General features: G+C 33.2%; 1 protein-coding gene across 3 annotated transcripts in view; it reads right to left on the bottom strand.

The window, feature by feature from the left end:
* ADGRL2 (adhesion G protein-coupled receptor L2) overlaps positions 1 to 17,531 on the bottom strand; it is a 196,705-nt gene that overhangs the window by 48,472 nt on the left and 130,702 nt on the right. Inside the window, exons 4-5 of one of the 3 annotated variants that reach the window (XM_049771789.1) lie at positions 7,261 to 7,370; positions 376 to 1,185 (exon numbers count right to left, since the gene is read on the bottom strand). In XM_049771789.1, coding sequence (XP_049627746.1) covers positions 376 to 1,185; positions 7,261 to 7,370 — 920 coding nt within the window. Of the gene's footprint in view, positions 1 to 375; positions 1,186 to 2,110; positions 2,376 to 7,260; positions 7,371 to 17,531 lie in introns of those variants that run through there. The other 2 variants (XM_049771788.1, XM_049771790.1) reach the window with 2 other exon arrangements.

The raw sequence follows: 17,531 nt of genomic DNA, 5'->3' as shown, positions 1-17,531 counted from the left end.
GGCAATTTCATAACACATTTCCTTTAACCACAAGTGTCAAGAAATTAAAAGTTATTCACAAAGATTGTAATAAATTCAGAAGTCAGGTAGCAAGAAGAATTGTACAGGTTTACAGTTGCTGTTAGATCTTCAACAATGAAAAGTGGCATTGACTGACTGACTAGTGGTGAGATTTTGGAGCAAACATTTATAGAAATTCAGGAACAAAATAAAGTCCAAATTAAAACAAAATGAAAACACCACAGAACAAACATGAAATGACACCGTGCTTCCTTTTGTGCATTAACAGTAACAAAATAAAAAAGATGAAAAGACTTTAAGTTTTTTTTTTAAGTAAGCTATTCACAAACAGAAAGCATTAGCAAGCACGCTTACCTTGGGCAGGATCAGGTGGACCAAACTCCAGAGAATATCGTAAAATGAAGTTATTGTTCCACACATAGAGTTGGTTATCTCTTGGATTATAATCCACTGCAGCAATGTACTGGTACTGGTTAGGGAAGGGAACATTCACATACTCTCCTCGGCTTAGTCGTGTATTGTAAATATAATCAATTGCGTTCTTGCCTGTTTCACTTTCATTGTCTTGATAAACTGACTTGACCACATAAAGAACTCCACAGATCATAAAAGCATTTGATGCAGCGCGTTTGTCATAGATAGTCTCCCAGGTTGCTTCAAATCGAAGAGTGTATGGATTGAGTTGGCTAATCACTATCATTCCATTGTTCTGCTCAGTGGCATAAATGACCCATAAGCCATTCTCATCCACCGCGAGGTCAATATCAGTTTTTCCTCCCCATCTATAGGGTGAGGTATCATGATAGTTAGCATAATTAATTATGGCCTCTCCACTCTTAATTCTAGTCCTCAAGTCAAATTTCACAATATTCCTCGTTCTTTCTTTGTTAAAGAAGACAGCACCATCATATACCACAAATCCAGTACCATCAACGCGGTTCGGTAGTTTGTATGTTGTTGTTTGGCGGCTGTTTTGAAAATCTTCTAAAGAAGCAAATTCTATTAAAGTGTCAGTGCGGTAGGGAGTCCAGGGCATAAAATAAATTTTATCTGCAGCCTGAAGTGGATCCTTGCACCAAGCACCTGCCTTTTGATCAGCTTCATATATAGATGGTGAGTCCACAACTGCTTTCAAGGTCCCAGGGCACACAAAAACTAACAGTCATAGAGAAAAGACAAGAATTAAGTCAAGTTAAAAATTTTATACAGGCAAACCAAAGCTTTATTTATCTTAAATAGAAAGAAAAAAAATTCATTTTTATTAATATTCAATTTAACAAAATTTGTACTTAATACCAGGATTGCCCATATTTCTCCAACTTCCCATAATCAAGACACCAGCATACAAAGTAGCTGGGGTGTACTTTCACAGACAAGAACAAATTTCAGAATCATTTATAATTGAGCTGACCATTTTTCTGCTATGTAGTTTTATGCTATAATTTGGTCATTTATAATTTGAAGCTTTGAGATTTGTGTACAACTCTGTACAAAGTATGTATTTTGATCCAGACTTTGTATCCTTCCTCCCCCAGACCACTTAGAACACCCCCAACACAAAACACTAAAATAAAAACAGAACAAAAAAACCCAATGTGAAGCCTTATTGAGAACTTTCACAGAAGTCAGACTGAAAACAAAGGTGCTTCCACTGAAAGAACATAAATATTCGGAAAATGCAATTAGGAGCCGAGAAAAGTAAATACAAGGAAAGCATTGATGAAACAATCAGGAGACCCTGTAACCATGGCATGCTATGGAGAGGGTTCTGGAAGCCAGGCAAGATGACGTTTTACACTTGAATAATAAAATAACCACAGGTGTCAGAAAAAGAGATAACGGGTGAAAAAAGAAACAGAGAAAGGATAGCTCCCCGTCGCCAACTTCAGTATTTTTACCCCACCACTAGATTTAGTAGTCATATAAATTCATTGTTAACAGTCGACTTCTTTATGAGGTACATTTTATGAGATCCTGCTGATATATTTTTTTTTAATGTCAGGAGTTTTGTGGGATAAGGGAAGGGAGAAGGTAACATCCATAAGGCACATAACAGGGAGCTGGGGTTCAGAGTGTATACATTATTTACCTTTTTGCTCCACTTCTATTTTAAGCATCGGAAGAAAAGTGAAAACAAAAGTTCAAGGGAAAAAGAAAAAAAAGATTAAAATAAATTGACTATTAGCTAAGTCTGAATTTGTAATAGAAGCCAAATATAGGAAAAAATAAGAGCTGTACTACTTTGGACAAAGAGAAACACAACAGGAAAAAACCTAGCAAAAGAGAGATTCTAAAGTTACATAAGAGAACATAGATCAATCATTTTAGTAGATTAAGGAGGCAATATAAATATGCTGGCATGTTGCTTCACTTAGTGAACCTGAATAAATAATGAAACTTCACTAATGCATGGCATACATACTCTTGCCTTTCCAAACTCACTCAACGTTCTTCTCAAATTTTACTATGTATCAGTATGTTATAGATACAAATGCATGCAGAGGTATCATCTCCTTAACTGATCATGTACACTTACTCAATTAATTAAAAATAGGTAAGCATCACAATAAGAAATTATTTTTATAAAAATGACAGCTAAATTTTAGAATTTAGATCATAGTTAATACTGATACTGTTATATTTTAATTTTCCTCAAAGACATATAAGAAATATAACCATGCAACTCTGTAGATTGTACATATGTTCCTCTATTACTTTCTATTGCTAGAATAATCCATTTAACCATTTTTTAAAATGCCTCCTATTCAGAAATATATAGATCTCCTCCCCCTCCCAAAAGAGAATCTGAAGGATGGAGTAAGGTAATGTATTTCCCCCAATAAAACTTAGTAAAATTTACTTATTTAATACTTTTTCAATTATGAAATTCTAATTTAAATCTATCACATTTGAAACTGGTAACAGACTATTGTATTTAAAAATAAAGTAAGCAAAATACATACAAGGGGAAAGAAGCACAGTAGGCAAGGAAAAAAAGGAAGAAAGAATTATGGTTAGCTTATTATAACATCATCTACCATAATCAATTTATAAGAAAGCAAGCGAGCATGCAACAACAATCATAACAAGCATTCAAAGCAAATACCTTGAATCCATACAACCCATAAAAGGTAAATGCTTTCATAAAACAAACCTGATTACTTGGATTACATGAGAAAAAAAACCTAGAACAAAAAGCACTCCTACTTTCAAAAATATTTAAGAAATAGATTATGCAGGTGAAAAGGATACTATTTAAAATCCTTCCTGGTCAATAGTAGTCTAGATTATAAACCAAGAAACACTATTTAAGATTGTATATAGGCTTTAAAGTATGTTGCCTGAATTTCATAAATGTGAACAGATTAATGTCTGTGCTTTTCCCTCTTCCCTTATTAAAATTCATTAGGGTGTGCTAATACTATATCTCCAAACTGATTACTCAAAGATACTGTAGTTGCACATTTCATTAAGATGTCTTAGCTTGATTAATTTTTTAAAATTACAATAATTCATCAAGATTAAATACTGACCTTTTGAAATACCTTAGAGGAAAACATTGCACAAAATGTTTGCCATGGGAACAGCATATAACCTCAACATTAAGTCACCACCTCCCCTAAACGAGTCTATTTATAATCACTTTCAGGAAACATACTTGTTTTATAATTTACAATTTGGACTACAATCAGTAAAAAGAAGAAATTCAGTGCTACTGATAGCAAATAATTTTTAATAAACTGGTCATCCTAAACTTTCTTCTCAGATAAGAACAGTATTCTACCTGGTTGGAATTTATATAGCACTTATTTGTCTTTTTAGGAAAGGATGGTTTTACCAAAATGAATTTAGTATTGAATGGTGCTGATACATTTTTAAAATGCATCTCATACTTGAAACAGAATGTAAAACAAGTTCAATAAGGATATAGTGAGTCAATTTTATTTGGAGGTGGATGCGTTTGTGGTATTCAGGGCAAACTCTTTCTGGTGGGGCAAAGGGATCATATGCGGTTCTGGGGAATCTAACTCAAGTTGCTACCTAAGAACCCAACTAGCTGCATTATCTCTCCAGCACCTGAAGTTAGTCTTTGCCTTCCAGTAATTAAAAATGAGTGTATTTAAAAAAAAAAAAGTCATTCACTGAATAGTGCAGATATTGAGCAAAATAAATAGCTTGTAATTTAGCTGATATAACTTAGACTAAGTAAAAGAAAATGGCCATATTTTGCAAAATTATATTCTAATGAAAACTGGGAAAACCCAATGTAAAAATAGAAATAGAATAGTCATGAATTATGTTAAGAAATGATATATAAAAGAAGATCTTAAGTTTATATTTTTATGAAAACAAGACAGTGATGACTGTCAAATAATTCAAAATTCTAGCAATCCACAATATAAACATGATATACTTAGTCAAATTAGCATTCTTCACATGCGAAATACATACTACCACTTATATAAATAGACTGTACAAATTAGTTCATAACAATATGCTTACTATTCTATAGACCAAACATATACACATGAGTGCTTACAATAATGAAAGACTACATAGATATGCAAGACAAGAAACTGACCCAAACGAACTGCAGCCTACATACTCTGTATCTGAAGTGACACACTATTTCATTTTGAATAATCTCACCTTTTCTTCAAGATAATTTAATCAATTCTAATGATTACATTTTTTCTCATCAAATAAAAATTGTGACTAAAATTATGTAATTTAAATAACAATAATTTGAAATAAGATGGTAGAAATGTAAATCAAATTTTGCCTGTAGTATGTGATTCTAATCTGATTATTTCTCATATTTAGAGAATCTTTGTCTTCTTTTAAGCACACATTATTCATTACTATTTTGTTAATGTAAAAGGATAGATGATGTATATTTTATATACCTGCAATTCTAGCACAGACATTCTCTAGATAAGTATAAATGTCACATATAATACATGTGTCTGTTTATAAGCACTTCTAATAATTTAGAAAATTTACTGTAAACATTTCAGAAATTGTGAAAAATTTTGATATTGTTGAAAGATAGGAGAAAACAATTTAGGATGTATAAACTCAAGGAAATTTGGCTCTAAATAGCAGTTGGCATAAAGCCAGGTGAAATGAGATTCACAGACCAACTATAATGAAAACGATATAAGAAAAAGTAACAAAGTATGATTACTTCAAAAAGAATAAAAAAAAGGTTAGAGAACTTACTTAAGAGTTAAAGCAAGCAAGTGTAAGGGAACTGTTTATGACGAACAGAAGCATAAAGAAAGGACTGGAGAGGAAAATGGGCAAAAGATATAAGAAAACAAACAGCCCTTCTATTTTCAACAAGATCTGTATTAAACTTTAGTCCTATTGAAAACTATGCCAAGATAGTGTGTCACTACTGTACGGTATATAGGAATTTATATTTTTTCTCTATTTAGCAAAGAGTAATTTTAAAAAAGCCATAGACTTATTTCTGCCTCGTGCAAACATCTAGAAAAATAACAATAAATTAATTACTGGGATTTTTTTTAAAGGAAAAAACTAAAAAGAACAAATACTTCTCTGAGTATAGCTATTTGCAAGTTTAGTGCACAATGTACAATACTTCTGGAAAACTGGAAAAGTAAAATTTTGAAAGTTAGAAGTTCCAGAAGATATTCACATTTTTGTTTCTTAAACAGCGCAAGAAATTACTTAAAAGTCTGAAAATAATATTTGCTTATCAACTGTTTCTTGGTCTATAGACTAGGTAACAGGAACTGGCTCCAGAAAGATAATTCTTGGCAGCTCTGAGTGATTCCACTGTTTGGAATGGATGCTGTATTCCTTTTCTAATTTGAGGACAGAAACCATGCTAAATTCAAGTGAAAGTTGACTTTATGGAACAAAGGTTTGGTTAGCTCAAAAGAATACAACGTTCCTCTAGTGGCACAGGAGAATGATTATGTCAAGCCACCAACACTACATACAGGAGAAATGATAACAAAGATCACTGCATTCAGTAGGCTTCCAATCCTACAAATAGTATAGAAAATACTGAAAGCATAAAAAGCATCCATTTCATAGTAATACAGGAACACAGAGCAGGAATGAAAACAAAAGATCATCTGTGTTTGGCCTTTAACCGATACCCCCACAAAAGCAAATTTATCAAAAACAGCAGAGAAGAGAGACAGCTCCTCCACGGGATATGTGAGAATATATTACTACCACACTAGACAGATATCTATCAAAATCAGTCTTTTGTATCAGAAGAACTGGTAGTTTAGTCATATGATTTTATTAGAAGTAATGATCTAGTTTTGAGGTTCTGGAAAAGAGCAAATTCATTATTTAGTGAATTATATTTTTCTTAGAGGGAATTGAGTAAAAACTATCTCGAATGAATAAAAATACTACTAAAACAAGTTTTAATTCAAGTGCCTTAAAATTCATGTAACATGACATTTTCTCCAGTCAAGTAAACAAGAATACTCTCAAACTAGTTTCCGAAAAACTGGGTAAAACAATTAACATTTTGTTGTCTAAAATAGTTTCCTATTAAAAGAAGAGACTGCAAGCTAGAAGTATGAGTAAGTGTGAATTGAAAGCAGGAAGAAAACTACACAGAATTTAGAATAATGGCTAAACACGACTTTGGAACTTTACATTTAGATTTTAAATCTCTCCCTAGAATCTTGTGAAATGGATGCTAACGATACTCAGATACGTTCAAGATTCTATCTAGTTGTTAAAGATTTTTATTATTATATCTCATTAAAAAAGTTTCCCTAAATTCAAGTGAAAGGCACTTGCCTTAGTTACTGCTACAAGGGTAGCGTTTACCAATCACTAAAGTTACCACAACAGCAGGTAGCCATTCAAGTGGCTCACGATTAAAACTGAAGTCAATTTCTTCTTTAGAAAACTGTGAGCCAAACCAATTTGTCAGCAACTGGTATTGGGCAAAAGTACAGATTTCTATCTGCCCTATTGAATAGCTAATTCAAGTTTGTTTTCTGGAAAAACACTAGCCTTAAAAAGCCAAACACTTAAGAACACAGACAGACACTTGGCCAGCCTCACACTATGGCTTCCTTCCACACTTCATGAAGCTAATTGGAGGCCCGAGTCTGTTAGTGCTCTGCATGCATAATGGTTTTGTAGGCCATAAACATATGCTTCTTTTACATGTGTAGTCTTCCAGCATCAACAAAGAATGCTGGAAAAAGTGAAAGATATAAACTTCATACTTACTGTAAGGGACACATTCATATTGGACTTCAAGATATTTGTATGTTCCAGGACATGGATCAGGAAAAACATCTGACCCAGTAACTACTATACATTGAGTTCGATTGTTGCACCTGAAAAAAAAAATATATAGTCAATAAACTTACATTTAAATTTTTACTAAATACATGTATCCATTAAAATGTGGCAGTGATTAATATTTTTCGAGTTTGGTATAATGATTCTATTAATTGATTCATTCACTGGTTTTCTTCAAGCAACTAGCACAAACAAAAATTCAAATGACAGTAACTTGCTCTACATTACTTATTCCAGCATTAAAATTTTGGAACATTAAATTCTAACTTAATGTCCAAAGAAAATGCTGTTATTCTTTTAGATGTTTATTTTGAAAATTTTTATGAATTAAAAACAGGATTCTGATTAAGAATTAAAATTACAGTTTAAAAAAAGGGTATTCTATGGGTTTGCTCTTCAAACCATATTTTTCCCTGAACATGTATTTTACTTGCTTGTATCTATGTGTTTTGCTTTCTTATTTCCATATTCCATTTTATTTTTGGTTTTTGGGCCATACCCAGTGACACTCAGGGCTTATTCCTGGCTATGGGCTCAGAAATCGCTCCTGACTTCAGGGACCATATAGGACTCTGGGGGATCGAATCTTGGTTCGTCCTAGGTTAGTGTGTGCAAGGCAAAAGCCCTACCGCTTTGTGCCTCTGTTCTGGCCCTTATTTCCACTTTTTTTAAAAAAAGCCTGTGTTCTCTCTCAAATATACAGTCTCCCTTTCTCTCCCCCTAAAATACATCTTTCTAAATAGGTTTCAACAAAAACTTCTTTGCTTCAAAAAATAAATAAAAATTAGAAGTCTGATTACGACTAATCAGAAACAGTCTGAAGTTAATAATCTGGCAATATATTTTAACTATGAATTCAAAATAAAGAATCAGGCTTTTAAGTTTAACCACTAAATCTAATTTTGTGCTAACTTTTCTTCCAGAAGCACTTTTAAAATTCTGAATAACAGATGATAAATTGTATGTCACAATTTCCATGTGATGACTGTATAAATGTCAGAATGTATTAAAACCTTGAACACAGTGCTTGGCTAACTTTCTTTTGTTTGTTTGTTTGGGGGCCACACACAGCGGGCACTTGGAGGCTACTCCTGGCTCTGCACTCAGAAATCATTCCTGGCAGGCTCGGGGGACCATATGGAATGCCGGAAATCGAACCTGGGTTCGTTCTGGGTCATCATGTGCAAGGCAAACACTCTACCACTCTGTGCTATCACTCTGGCCCAACATTCTTTTTAATACTATTACTAGTTTCATAGATTGGTGTGCTAAGACTATGTAAAGATGACTATGAGCCTTACTTAGTTCTAAGTTAGCACATTCTGAAATGTACATTAAAAATAATGTCACTAATATAACACTTATTAAGATGCAGAAGAAATAATCTTACTTCTTAATATTTAAGCTTTGAGAATCTGACAAATGATCATTTAATATGTCTTGTTAAAAAAAAATGAAGAGGCAGGATTCCAGGTAGTGTTTACATGAAAGTTAAGAAAGCAGAAGAGCATTATAATAAAATTTAGTTAACAAGTTAAATATCAGGTATTCTATTGGATATAAGTAAGTTGACTATACAGTGGACCAAAAAAGGATATGTAATGAAATCAAAATTAGGAAAAGGGAGCTCAACTTTTAGCACAATTATGCCAAGGACAGTAGAAGGAGACTCAGTCATGTTAAAAGGGAGTTTTCTTTGTTACTTTATGAATCTTTATGCCATTCAACTCAAAACTGGCTGAATCCTCCTTGAAGAGCATCAAAACCAAAAAAATTCTACAAAACCCGACAAGTAAATATTGTAGGCCAAGGCACAATATGATTAGCTCTCAAATGAAAATATTTCATATTAATTTGTAACTAATACTGCTTGTCAAATATTAAGTTAATAACAGAATTAATCTATGATACCGTATAGTTTCCTATCTTTCTTTCTTGGGAATCCAAGGACACTCAGGTTTTGTTCCTGTCTCTGTGATTAGTGAGCCATATGTGGCACTAGAGATTGGAGTCAGGGTTGACTGCATTTAAAACAAGCCCTTTACTTCCTATACTATCTATCCAGCATCCATATATATATTTTTAATATATTCCATAAAAATAAATTTCAGTGACATGGATAATATCCATGATGCAGTATCACATTCTTATGCAGCATTGCGTTTTCCTCTCCTATTTTGTCTTTCTCTTAAATTGGTTGATCTGAAAATTTTCTTTCCGATGGTTGACCTTTTAGTAGTAATGAAGTCTTTAAATAAGAATCATAGTAAATATTTACTCCATTAACCCAATAAACAGTATAGGAGTTAAGGCATTTGATTTGCATGCTGCTAATCCCAGTTTGATACCTGCCACTACAAATAGTACCCCAATCCTGCCAGAGTTGATGCCTTAGCATCATCTGGTGTGACTAAAATATTTCCCAGCAGACATATTTATGATGTAGGTTCTTTGATAGGTTAAAAAAAAGTATCCAATGTTCCAGCTATTTAATTTTTTCCTTTAGTATACGTATTATTCCCCTATTCAACAAACTGCTATTCTGTAAATATCATTATTATATATTTGAAATGTGTTCTCAATAGAAATACCATAAAATGACAATTCCACTTGCAGGTAAAATTTGTACATAATTCTTCACCCTTTTTTACCCAAATAGGTTTACACTCACACACGAAAGCAGGAACAGGTAGAAAAGAAGCAGAACAAACTAATTATGGTACTGAAATGGGTCAAAGTATTGCAGAAGATTTGGAAATTTGTATTATGTTAGTATTTTTCAAAGTTAAAGAATAAGTGGAAAGTGCTCTAAATTTTTCCAATCAGGGGTTGGAGAGAGAGCACAGCGGTAGGGAGTTTGCCTTGCAGACAGTAGATACAGGACGAACAGTGGTTCGAATCCTGGCCTCCCATATGGTTTCCCAATGCCTGCCAGGAGTGATTTCTGAGTGCAGAGCCAGGAGTATTCCCTGAGCTGTGCAAAGAGTGTGACCCAAAAACAAACAAACAAAAATTCCAATCAGAAGATAAGATGAATAAACAGCTATAATTATAAATTTATATCTCTATTTAAAAATTTCAATATGAAAATAAGTTTGTAGGACATGAAGCTTAAGTATTCTTGTTTTTATTATATTCTGCCTAAAAGACTAATAACACTAATACAAAAGCATTTGCTTTCATGTACTGTTACCAAACTTTTCAGCTTTTTTTACTGAACTTTTCACAACTATAAGTTCAAGTTAATGTCAAAAGCAATTACAAAATTTATATGAACCACACAAATATTTTATTAACAACATTGCACATATAATCAGTCACCTGTAGGAAGTAAAAGTATTAATTCTGAGACTATAATTCGAATTGAAGTTTAGAAGTCCAAATGGTGTTCTTATAAATGAAATTATATAATTTCTGAATGTCATGGCCTTCCAAGCTATCTAAAGTGTTTATTTTATATATCATAAGCATAAGAAATTAGCTGGGCATAGATGGGTTGAGTGGGAAGAGGAACAGATCAGACCAAAACAAAACAAATTCTTGAATTCTCACGGCAGAATTGAGGTTACCAGAAAGAGAGGGGATTAGAAATGTGGAGAGTTGAAAGGGCCAATGCAGGAATATTGGCATTTTTGGTAGTGGGCATGATGTTTTATCAGGAGTATTTGAATAGGTCTAAACATTTATCCTTAGAACATACAATTATGGTAAACCAACAATTACATAAATAAAAAAGACTATCTTTGCAATGAAAAAATTGTAAAACTATTAAATTTGCATACCACACTATCTTAATTAGTGGGAAAGAAAACCAACGCTTGGCTGGAGTGGGTAGTGTGTTTGCTTTACATGTGGTTGATCAGAAGTTGATCTCCAGCATCACATAAGTCCTGGAGATGACCATTAATAATCCCGGAGCACAGAGCCAGGAATAAGCCCTGAGCAACAGCTGGATGTGACCTCAAAGCAAAAACAAACCACCAAAATCCCCCTACGCTTATAGAGGAGGTAATAATAAAAATAAAATTGCAGATTGTTATAATTTGTTTTGTGAATGAACCAAGTAGCCTTAAGTTTCTTAATACAGATGACACAGGAGAAAGGAAATACTCAATGTGAACTGTTAGTACTAAAATAAACCTGAAAATTCCTCAGCCAATAAACAGTTGGTAAAATTGCAAAGCTGTAAACTACGATCATTTAAGAAGATAGAAACGTGAAAGCAATTAGCAGAGAAGCAAAGTAAATTCCCAGTCAGCTTCAAGTTTTCAATTGAATGACAATGAAAGGCACAACAGAGCCAAGAAAGGAAAAACTGCTGTTTGCATTCTTAGTACCTGAGTCTAGCTTCTGTTAATAGTTTCCCTGTTTCCTCACAAATAGGTTTCTAAATCAGTAAAGATTAAGTTTATCTAATAGTATTAACTGGAATATTAGAAGATGTTTTGGCTATTCTGTATAGATTATGTCAAAAATTCATACTTTTCTCTGATTTTTGTTTTTGCACTAAGAATGGAAAACAAGATCTCACACACATATGTCCTTAGGTTGAGCTATATATCCCTGGCCCTATCCACACTTTTCTTACTGAGCAGTGATAAGAAAGCAAAAAGGAAAAAAATAGGGTATAATAAGTAGATGGGCCTTTGATTATGGCTCACAGAGATAGAATAATTATTCATTCAGAAAAGGTATAATAGGAACCGGAGAGATAGCACGGAGGTAAGGCGTTTGCCTTTCATGCAGAAGGATGGTGGTTTGAATCCCGGCATCCCATATGGTCCCCTGAGCCTGCCAGGAGTGATCCAAAAGCCAAAAAAAAAAAAAAAAAACCCAAACAAACAAAAAAAAGGTAAAGTTATGATAAATATGTTTTAGATACTTTACCTTTTAAACTATTTATTTTATTGCTTTATGTTTGTTAAGAGGCAAATTTTTCCCCCCAAACACTGGCACATATGAGCAAAGGGCTAATGCTAATATTAGTGCACACATTTGATTATTTCACTGTCATAATAGCACTACTAAAAACCATCTAGATATTATTATGTCTATACCTTACGGTCTGTGACTTTCTTATTAACATTTTTCTCTTCTTTACATTTACATCTGATTTTCCTGACACACCTAGCACAATTGCTATGGGCATACTACTGGTTTTGTGCTCAAGGATCACTCCTGGAATGCTTTAAGGGAGGGAGCATATGTGGTGTTGGAGATATAACACAGGTTAACAGAGTAAGCATCTTACCCACTGTATTATCTCTTCAGCCCTACTAATTTTCTTACTAATCTAAAATACAGATTACTACACTCACGCTGAGAATTCCTTGTTACTTAAATAAATCCAATAATAAATGCTTTGCAACTTCAAGTTCAAATATCAGAATAAAAGCATTACTGACATTAATATTTATAAGACTTATTATTTTAAACATAAAACTCAAAAGGCACAATAAAAAAATTTCTAAATCCTACTTTTAAGGTCATCTGTTTCTCTAAAGGATAAAAGAATATTTAAAAATTATTTTAAAGTTCATTCTTATTACACTCTCTACTCTAAATGAGGGAAAAATCTATTGAGGAATGAAGCCAAATGCACATCTCAATAATTGAAGATAATAAAGCTGAATAATTTTGGAGATTAATAATTTATTAATTTACTTCCTATACACAAGGGACTACTACTAATATTTTTGCTTATGCACAAAAATCAGAGTATAAAACTTAAAGTCAGTGTTATTGTACAGTTTTATGACAAATGAGAGAAAAATATCATTATGAATACCTAAAAAGTATTAACCATCACATCTAGAAGAGTATAAAAAGCTAAATAAATGTTTATATATTGATATGTAAATATATATTTTAAAATAAAAAGCTTTCTATTTCATATATTTTCTTTCAGGATATAATCAATATTCTCAAGTTTTAATACTAACTTTTTAGACATACATAATATTTTATAAAATAAGGACAAAAGACTTCCAACAATAATTTTTATAAATGGAAAAATATTGTGTAAATGTATATTATCATTAACTTAAATGCTAACATGTTAAACCTCTTATAAGTTTTATACAAGACTGATGTTAACAGTTTAAATAAAGTGATTCTTTTTAATATTTTGAACAGCTGTGCATTATCTCTAATATTATCAATTCACAAAATACAATGATTGTCTTCAAGATCTAAAATTGTAAGTGAAAGAATGCACAATGCATATTACATATCATTTGAGGAAAAAAGGGTATAAAACTCAGCAACAAGGGGCCGGAGCAATAGCACAGCGAAAGGGCATTTGCCTTGTACTCTGCAGATCCAGGATGGACCTGGTTAGATCCCCGGCATCCCAGATAATCCCCGTAGCCAAGAACGATTTCTGAGTACATAGCTGGGTATAGCCGGTGTGGCACAAAAACAGACAAACAATCAAACAAACAAAAGCAATAAAACATTGTTCAAGAACAAACATTGGCAAATTGAGAAAAATTACTGTTTCATGGTAGACTGTCTGTCTTCTAAGTGTGCAGTTCCCATATACCTCAGGCTCTGAGCATTACTATAGCATACTGCTATCTGAGCCTGTAGCACACGGCAGCCAGGTGTCTGTATGCAACATGAAGATAATCTCTGCTGAGCACACATGCAAATACAGCAACAAGGAGTGATATGTGTCCTTAGGGAACATCAGAGTTAAATATACAACTACTGCAGCTTATGTCTGTGATCCCAGGCTTTGAAGTTACATTAAGGATGAAGGGAAAGGGGGACTGAAAATTTGTAAATAAAGTTTCTCACTTATAAAAAGGGAAAGTAGTGTTTTTAGAGTCAGATAGAATTGGAGATTTAAGGCCAGTCTGGTTGCCATAAAATTGAGTAAATAGCAATGAATTCCATTTTTAAGATTTAGAACTCTTTTATCTGTAAAATATAATGTCATCTTTACAAAGTTGTCCAGAAGGGTTAATAAGATAATGCAAGCAAACTTTTTTGCATAGTACTCAACAAGTACGAACGAATCAAATGTTCAACAGAACCTTTAACAAAATATTCAACAGTGATGCATAGTTAGCCACTGATCTGTAATCTTAAAGGAGTAGAGTATCTTTTATTCTTCTAGACTTGTAGCTATTTTGAGGATGACTCCCCCGTGTGCAGCTTTAAAAAGAGGCCAAACCATTCATGCAAATTTGTTTCCTTTCTCACTCTAATCTTGAATTGTACAATGCCCAACAAATTACTTCTGCTCTTCTTTTGATTATCTTATGCTCATTATTACACTTTACCAAGTGCAAAGTATGGAGATGAGATTCCATGCGTAATCTATTGTGAGAGGTGTTTTAATCAATAGCCTTGTTCTGCTGATTAAGCAGGGGTTTCTGTTTTGGCAAGATAACATTAGTTCTCCAGTCATGCTCCAAAAACCATTGGGAATCTTCAGCAGATCATTAGATATGCTACAATAAAGCTTTGGTACATTCTCTTTTCTTCCTTAAATTACTTCTTCACTGTCCCATCATTCCTTGTCTCGGTAGCACTGCATTATTATTGCAGTTTCCCTGAAACTTGCACTAGAGCTATGTCTCCAGGCCATAGGATGCCATTTTCAATTGAAGCTTCTGCTTGAAAATATAAATTAAGAAAATTTCATTATCTTCTGCCAGGGGCCATTATTCACCACAGTTCTAAGGAAGATTAAAAATGCAAAATCTACCACCGTGGACAAATACTCCAGCATTCAACAAAAACTCGTAATAAAATAAAAATTTAAGTTTGCTGAAATTTGAAATCATTCTCAAGAATAAGGTCAGTCCTCTGAATCTCTCTTTTTTTTTTTTTTTTTTTTTTTTGGTTTTTGGTTCACACCCGGCAGCATTCAGGGTTTATTCCTGGCTCTATGCTCAGAAATCGCCCCTGGCAGGCACAGGGGATCATATGGAATGCCCGTATTTGAACTACCCTCCTTCTGCATGAAAGACAAATGCCCTACCTCCATGCTATCTCTCTGGCCCCAGTTCTCTGAATCTCAATGTTCAAGGAAGACTTCTACAGTTTCAGTGGCATTTTTCAAATTCAAAGTATCAGCAGTAATTATTTTTCCCAAGTTAGCTTATGCCTTAGTTAAAAATACCCATGTTTCGGGCCCGGAGATATAGCACAGTGGTGTTTGCCTTGCAAGCAGCCGATCCAGGACCAAAGGTGGTTGGTTTGAATCCCGGTGTCCCATATGGTCCCCCGTGCCTGCCAGGAGCTATTTCTGAGCAGACAGCCAGGAGTAACCCCTGAGCACCGCCGGGTGTGCCCCCCCCCCCCAAAAAAAACCCAAAAATACCCATGTTTCACAAAATACATAAATAACTCAAAGATACTGCATATGCATTTCTAAAGTATCAATACAAGCAGAAAATTTATAGGAATACTTTTTTTAAAAGTTTTAAATAATCCATAGGTGAATTGTGTATTCTAAATGAAAAATTTTATAGATTATTTATTACAACATGAAACCATTCTCTAATAAGATAAAACACAATGAATCTGAGCAAACAATGATCACCTGTCAATAAGTAAATTTTATTCTAGCTAAATACACAAGTTTAAAAAAAATATTGAAAAACAGTGCACAAAGCTAGCAAGTATAAGGCCAGGAGCTTTATTTGGGGGTATCATATAACACCCTAAACCTACCACTGTTAAGTGTGATTACTATTTTTTAAAGTAAAGTTAGAAATTTTAATATGAGGGGCCGGAGAGATAGCATGAAGGTAAGGCGTTTGCCTTGCATGCAGAAGGACGTTGGTTCGAATCTCAGGATCCCATATGGTCCCCCAAGCCTGCCAGGAGCAATTTCTGAGACTAGAGCCAGGAGTAACCCTTGAGTACCGCCGGGAGTGATCCAAAAAACAAAAATAAAACAAGAGAAAAAAAGAAATTTTAACATGAAAGGCAAAGAGTAAAGAAAATATCCAGTGCTAATCTATATATTCTTACTGGGAATCCTATTGTGAAACATAATAGAAATTCAGAAATTATATATGAACAAATAATTATGGTCAACCTCACTATTTTAGCCTGTAAATAAACAGAAAGTGGAAAAGAAGTACCAGACATTCATTTCTACTTCAATAAATTGTACATGATTCTGAAAAACATTCTGTCGATTTGGGCAGTTCTTATCCTGCAAGTCAGTAATACAACACTTCTGAAACAAGTCCACATAAGAGACAGGGAAAAAGAAAAGTACTATCAACCCCAGACTACTTTTTCATATACTAACAATTCTTAGAACAAAGTACTCTATATTTTTATTCATAATTTAGAAAAAAGTTTATACATACAGTAGATGACTTAATAAGAATATCCACATTTCAAATATAAATGTTTGCTCAAGAGCATATTCAACCAGAGGGTGGTTTTAAAAACTGTCAACTCAGAAAAAGGTGGCCATCACTGTCACAGACCAAATAGAGAAGCTATTGAATGTTAAATCAAACCTTTAATTTTGTTTTATTTTTCTGTAAAATAAAATGATCTTTTATTATCCAATCTTACATTCTGTAGAGCAAAGTGGGTCCTGCTTTCTTTAATATTTATTAATGATGATTTGTGAGCCTTACTAATTGCTAGGTAAACATAACATTAGAAAGCTAAATGGTGTGTAATTAATTTGGTTAAAAAAAAAAAGAGGTGTTTTATAGTAATGTCCCCATTTGTCATATAACTGTTCTCATTATTTAATAATTTCTGTAGTCTAGAAGATTTCTACCTATCATAGTTAATTTTTAGGCAGGCCACACTATTATATTTTTAGTTTTATAAAATACTATTTTAAGTATTATAAAAGTCTTTCCCAAAAAGTGTTACAGAAATCCAAGCTCTTACCAGAATTTCTAGGAAATATTCCTAAATACTGGTAAATGCATAATTATAATATTTTGGATGACATAGAATCTTTTCCACTAAATTTCCTATATGCTGGCATTTCAAAATTTTTTTTCTGTTTGGTTTGTTTTCTTGTCACACCTGCTATTGCTCATGACATACTCCTAGCTTACTCAGGGATAACTCCTGGTGATGCTCAGAAGACCATCTAGAGTGCCAAGGATTAAAGGTGGGTAAGCTGTTCATAAAACAAGCGTACTACATGCTTTACTATTTCTTTGTTCCTGGTATTTCAAAAATTCTTAAATATAATC

This window comes from Suncus etruscus, chromosome 4, assembly GCF_024139225.1.
Source record: "Suncus etruscus isolate mSunEtr1 chromosome 4, mSunEtr1.pri.cur, whole genome shotgun sequence".
Taxonomy (NCBI): Eukaryota; Metazoa; Chordata; class Mammalia; order Eulipotyphla; family Soricidae; genus Suncus; species Suncus etruscus.
This window is presented reverse-complemented; position numbering and strand designations above follow the sequence as displayed.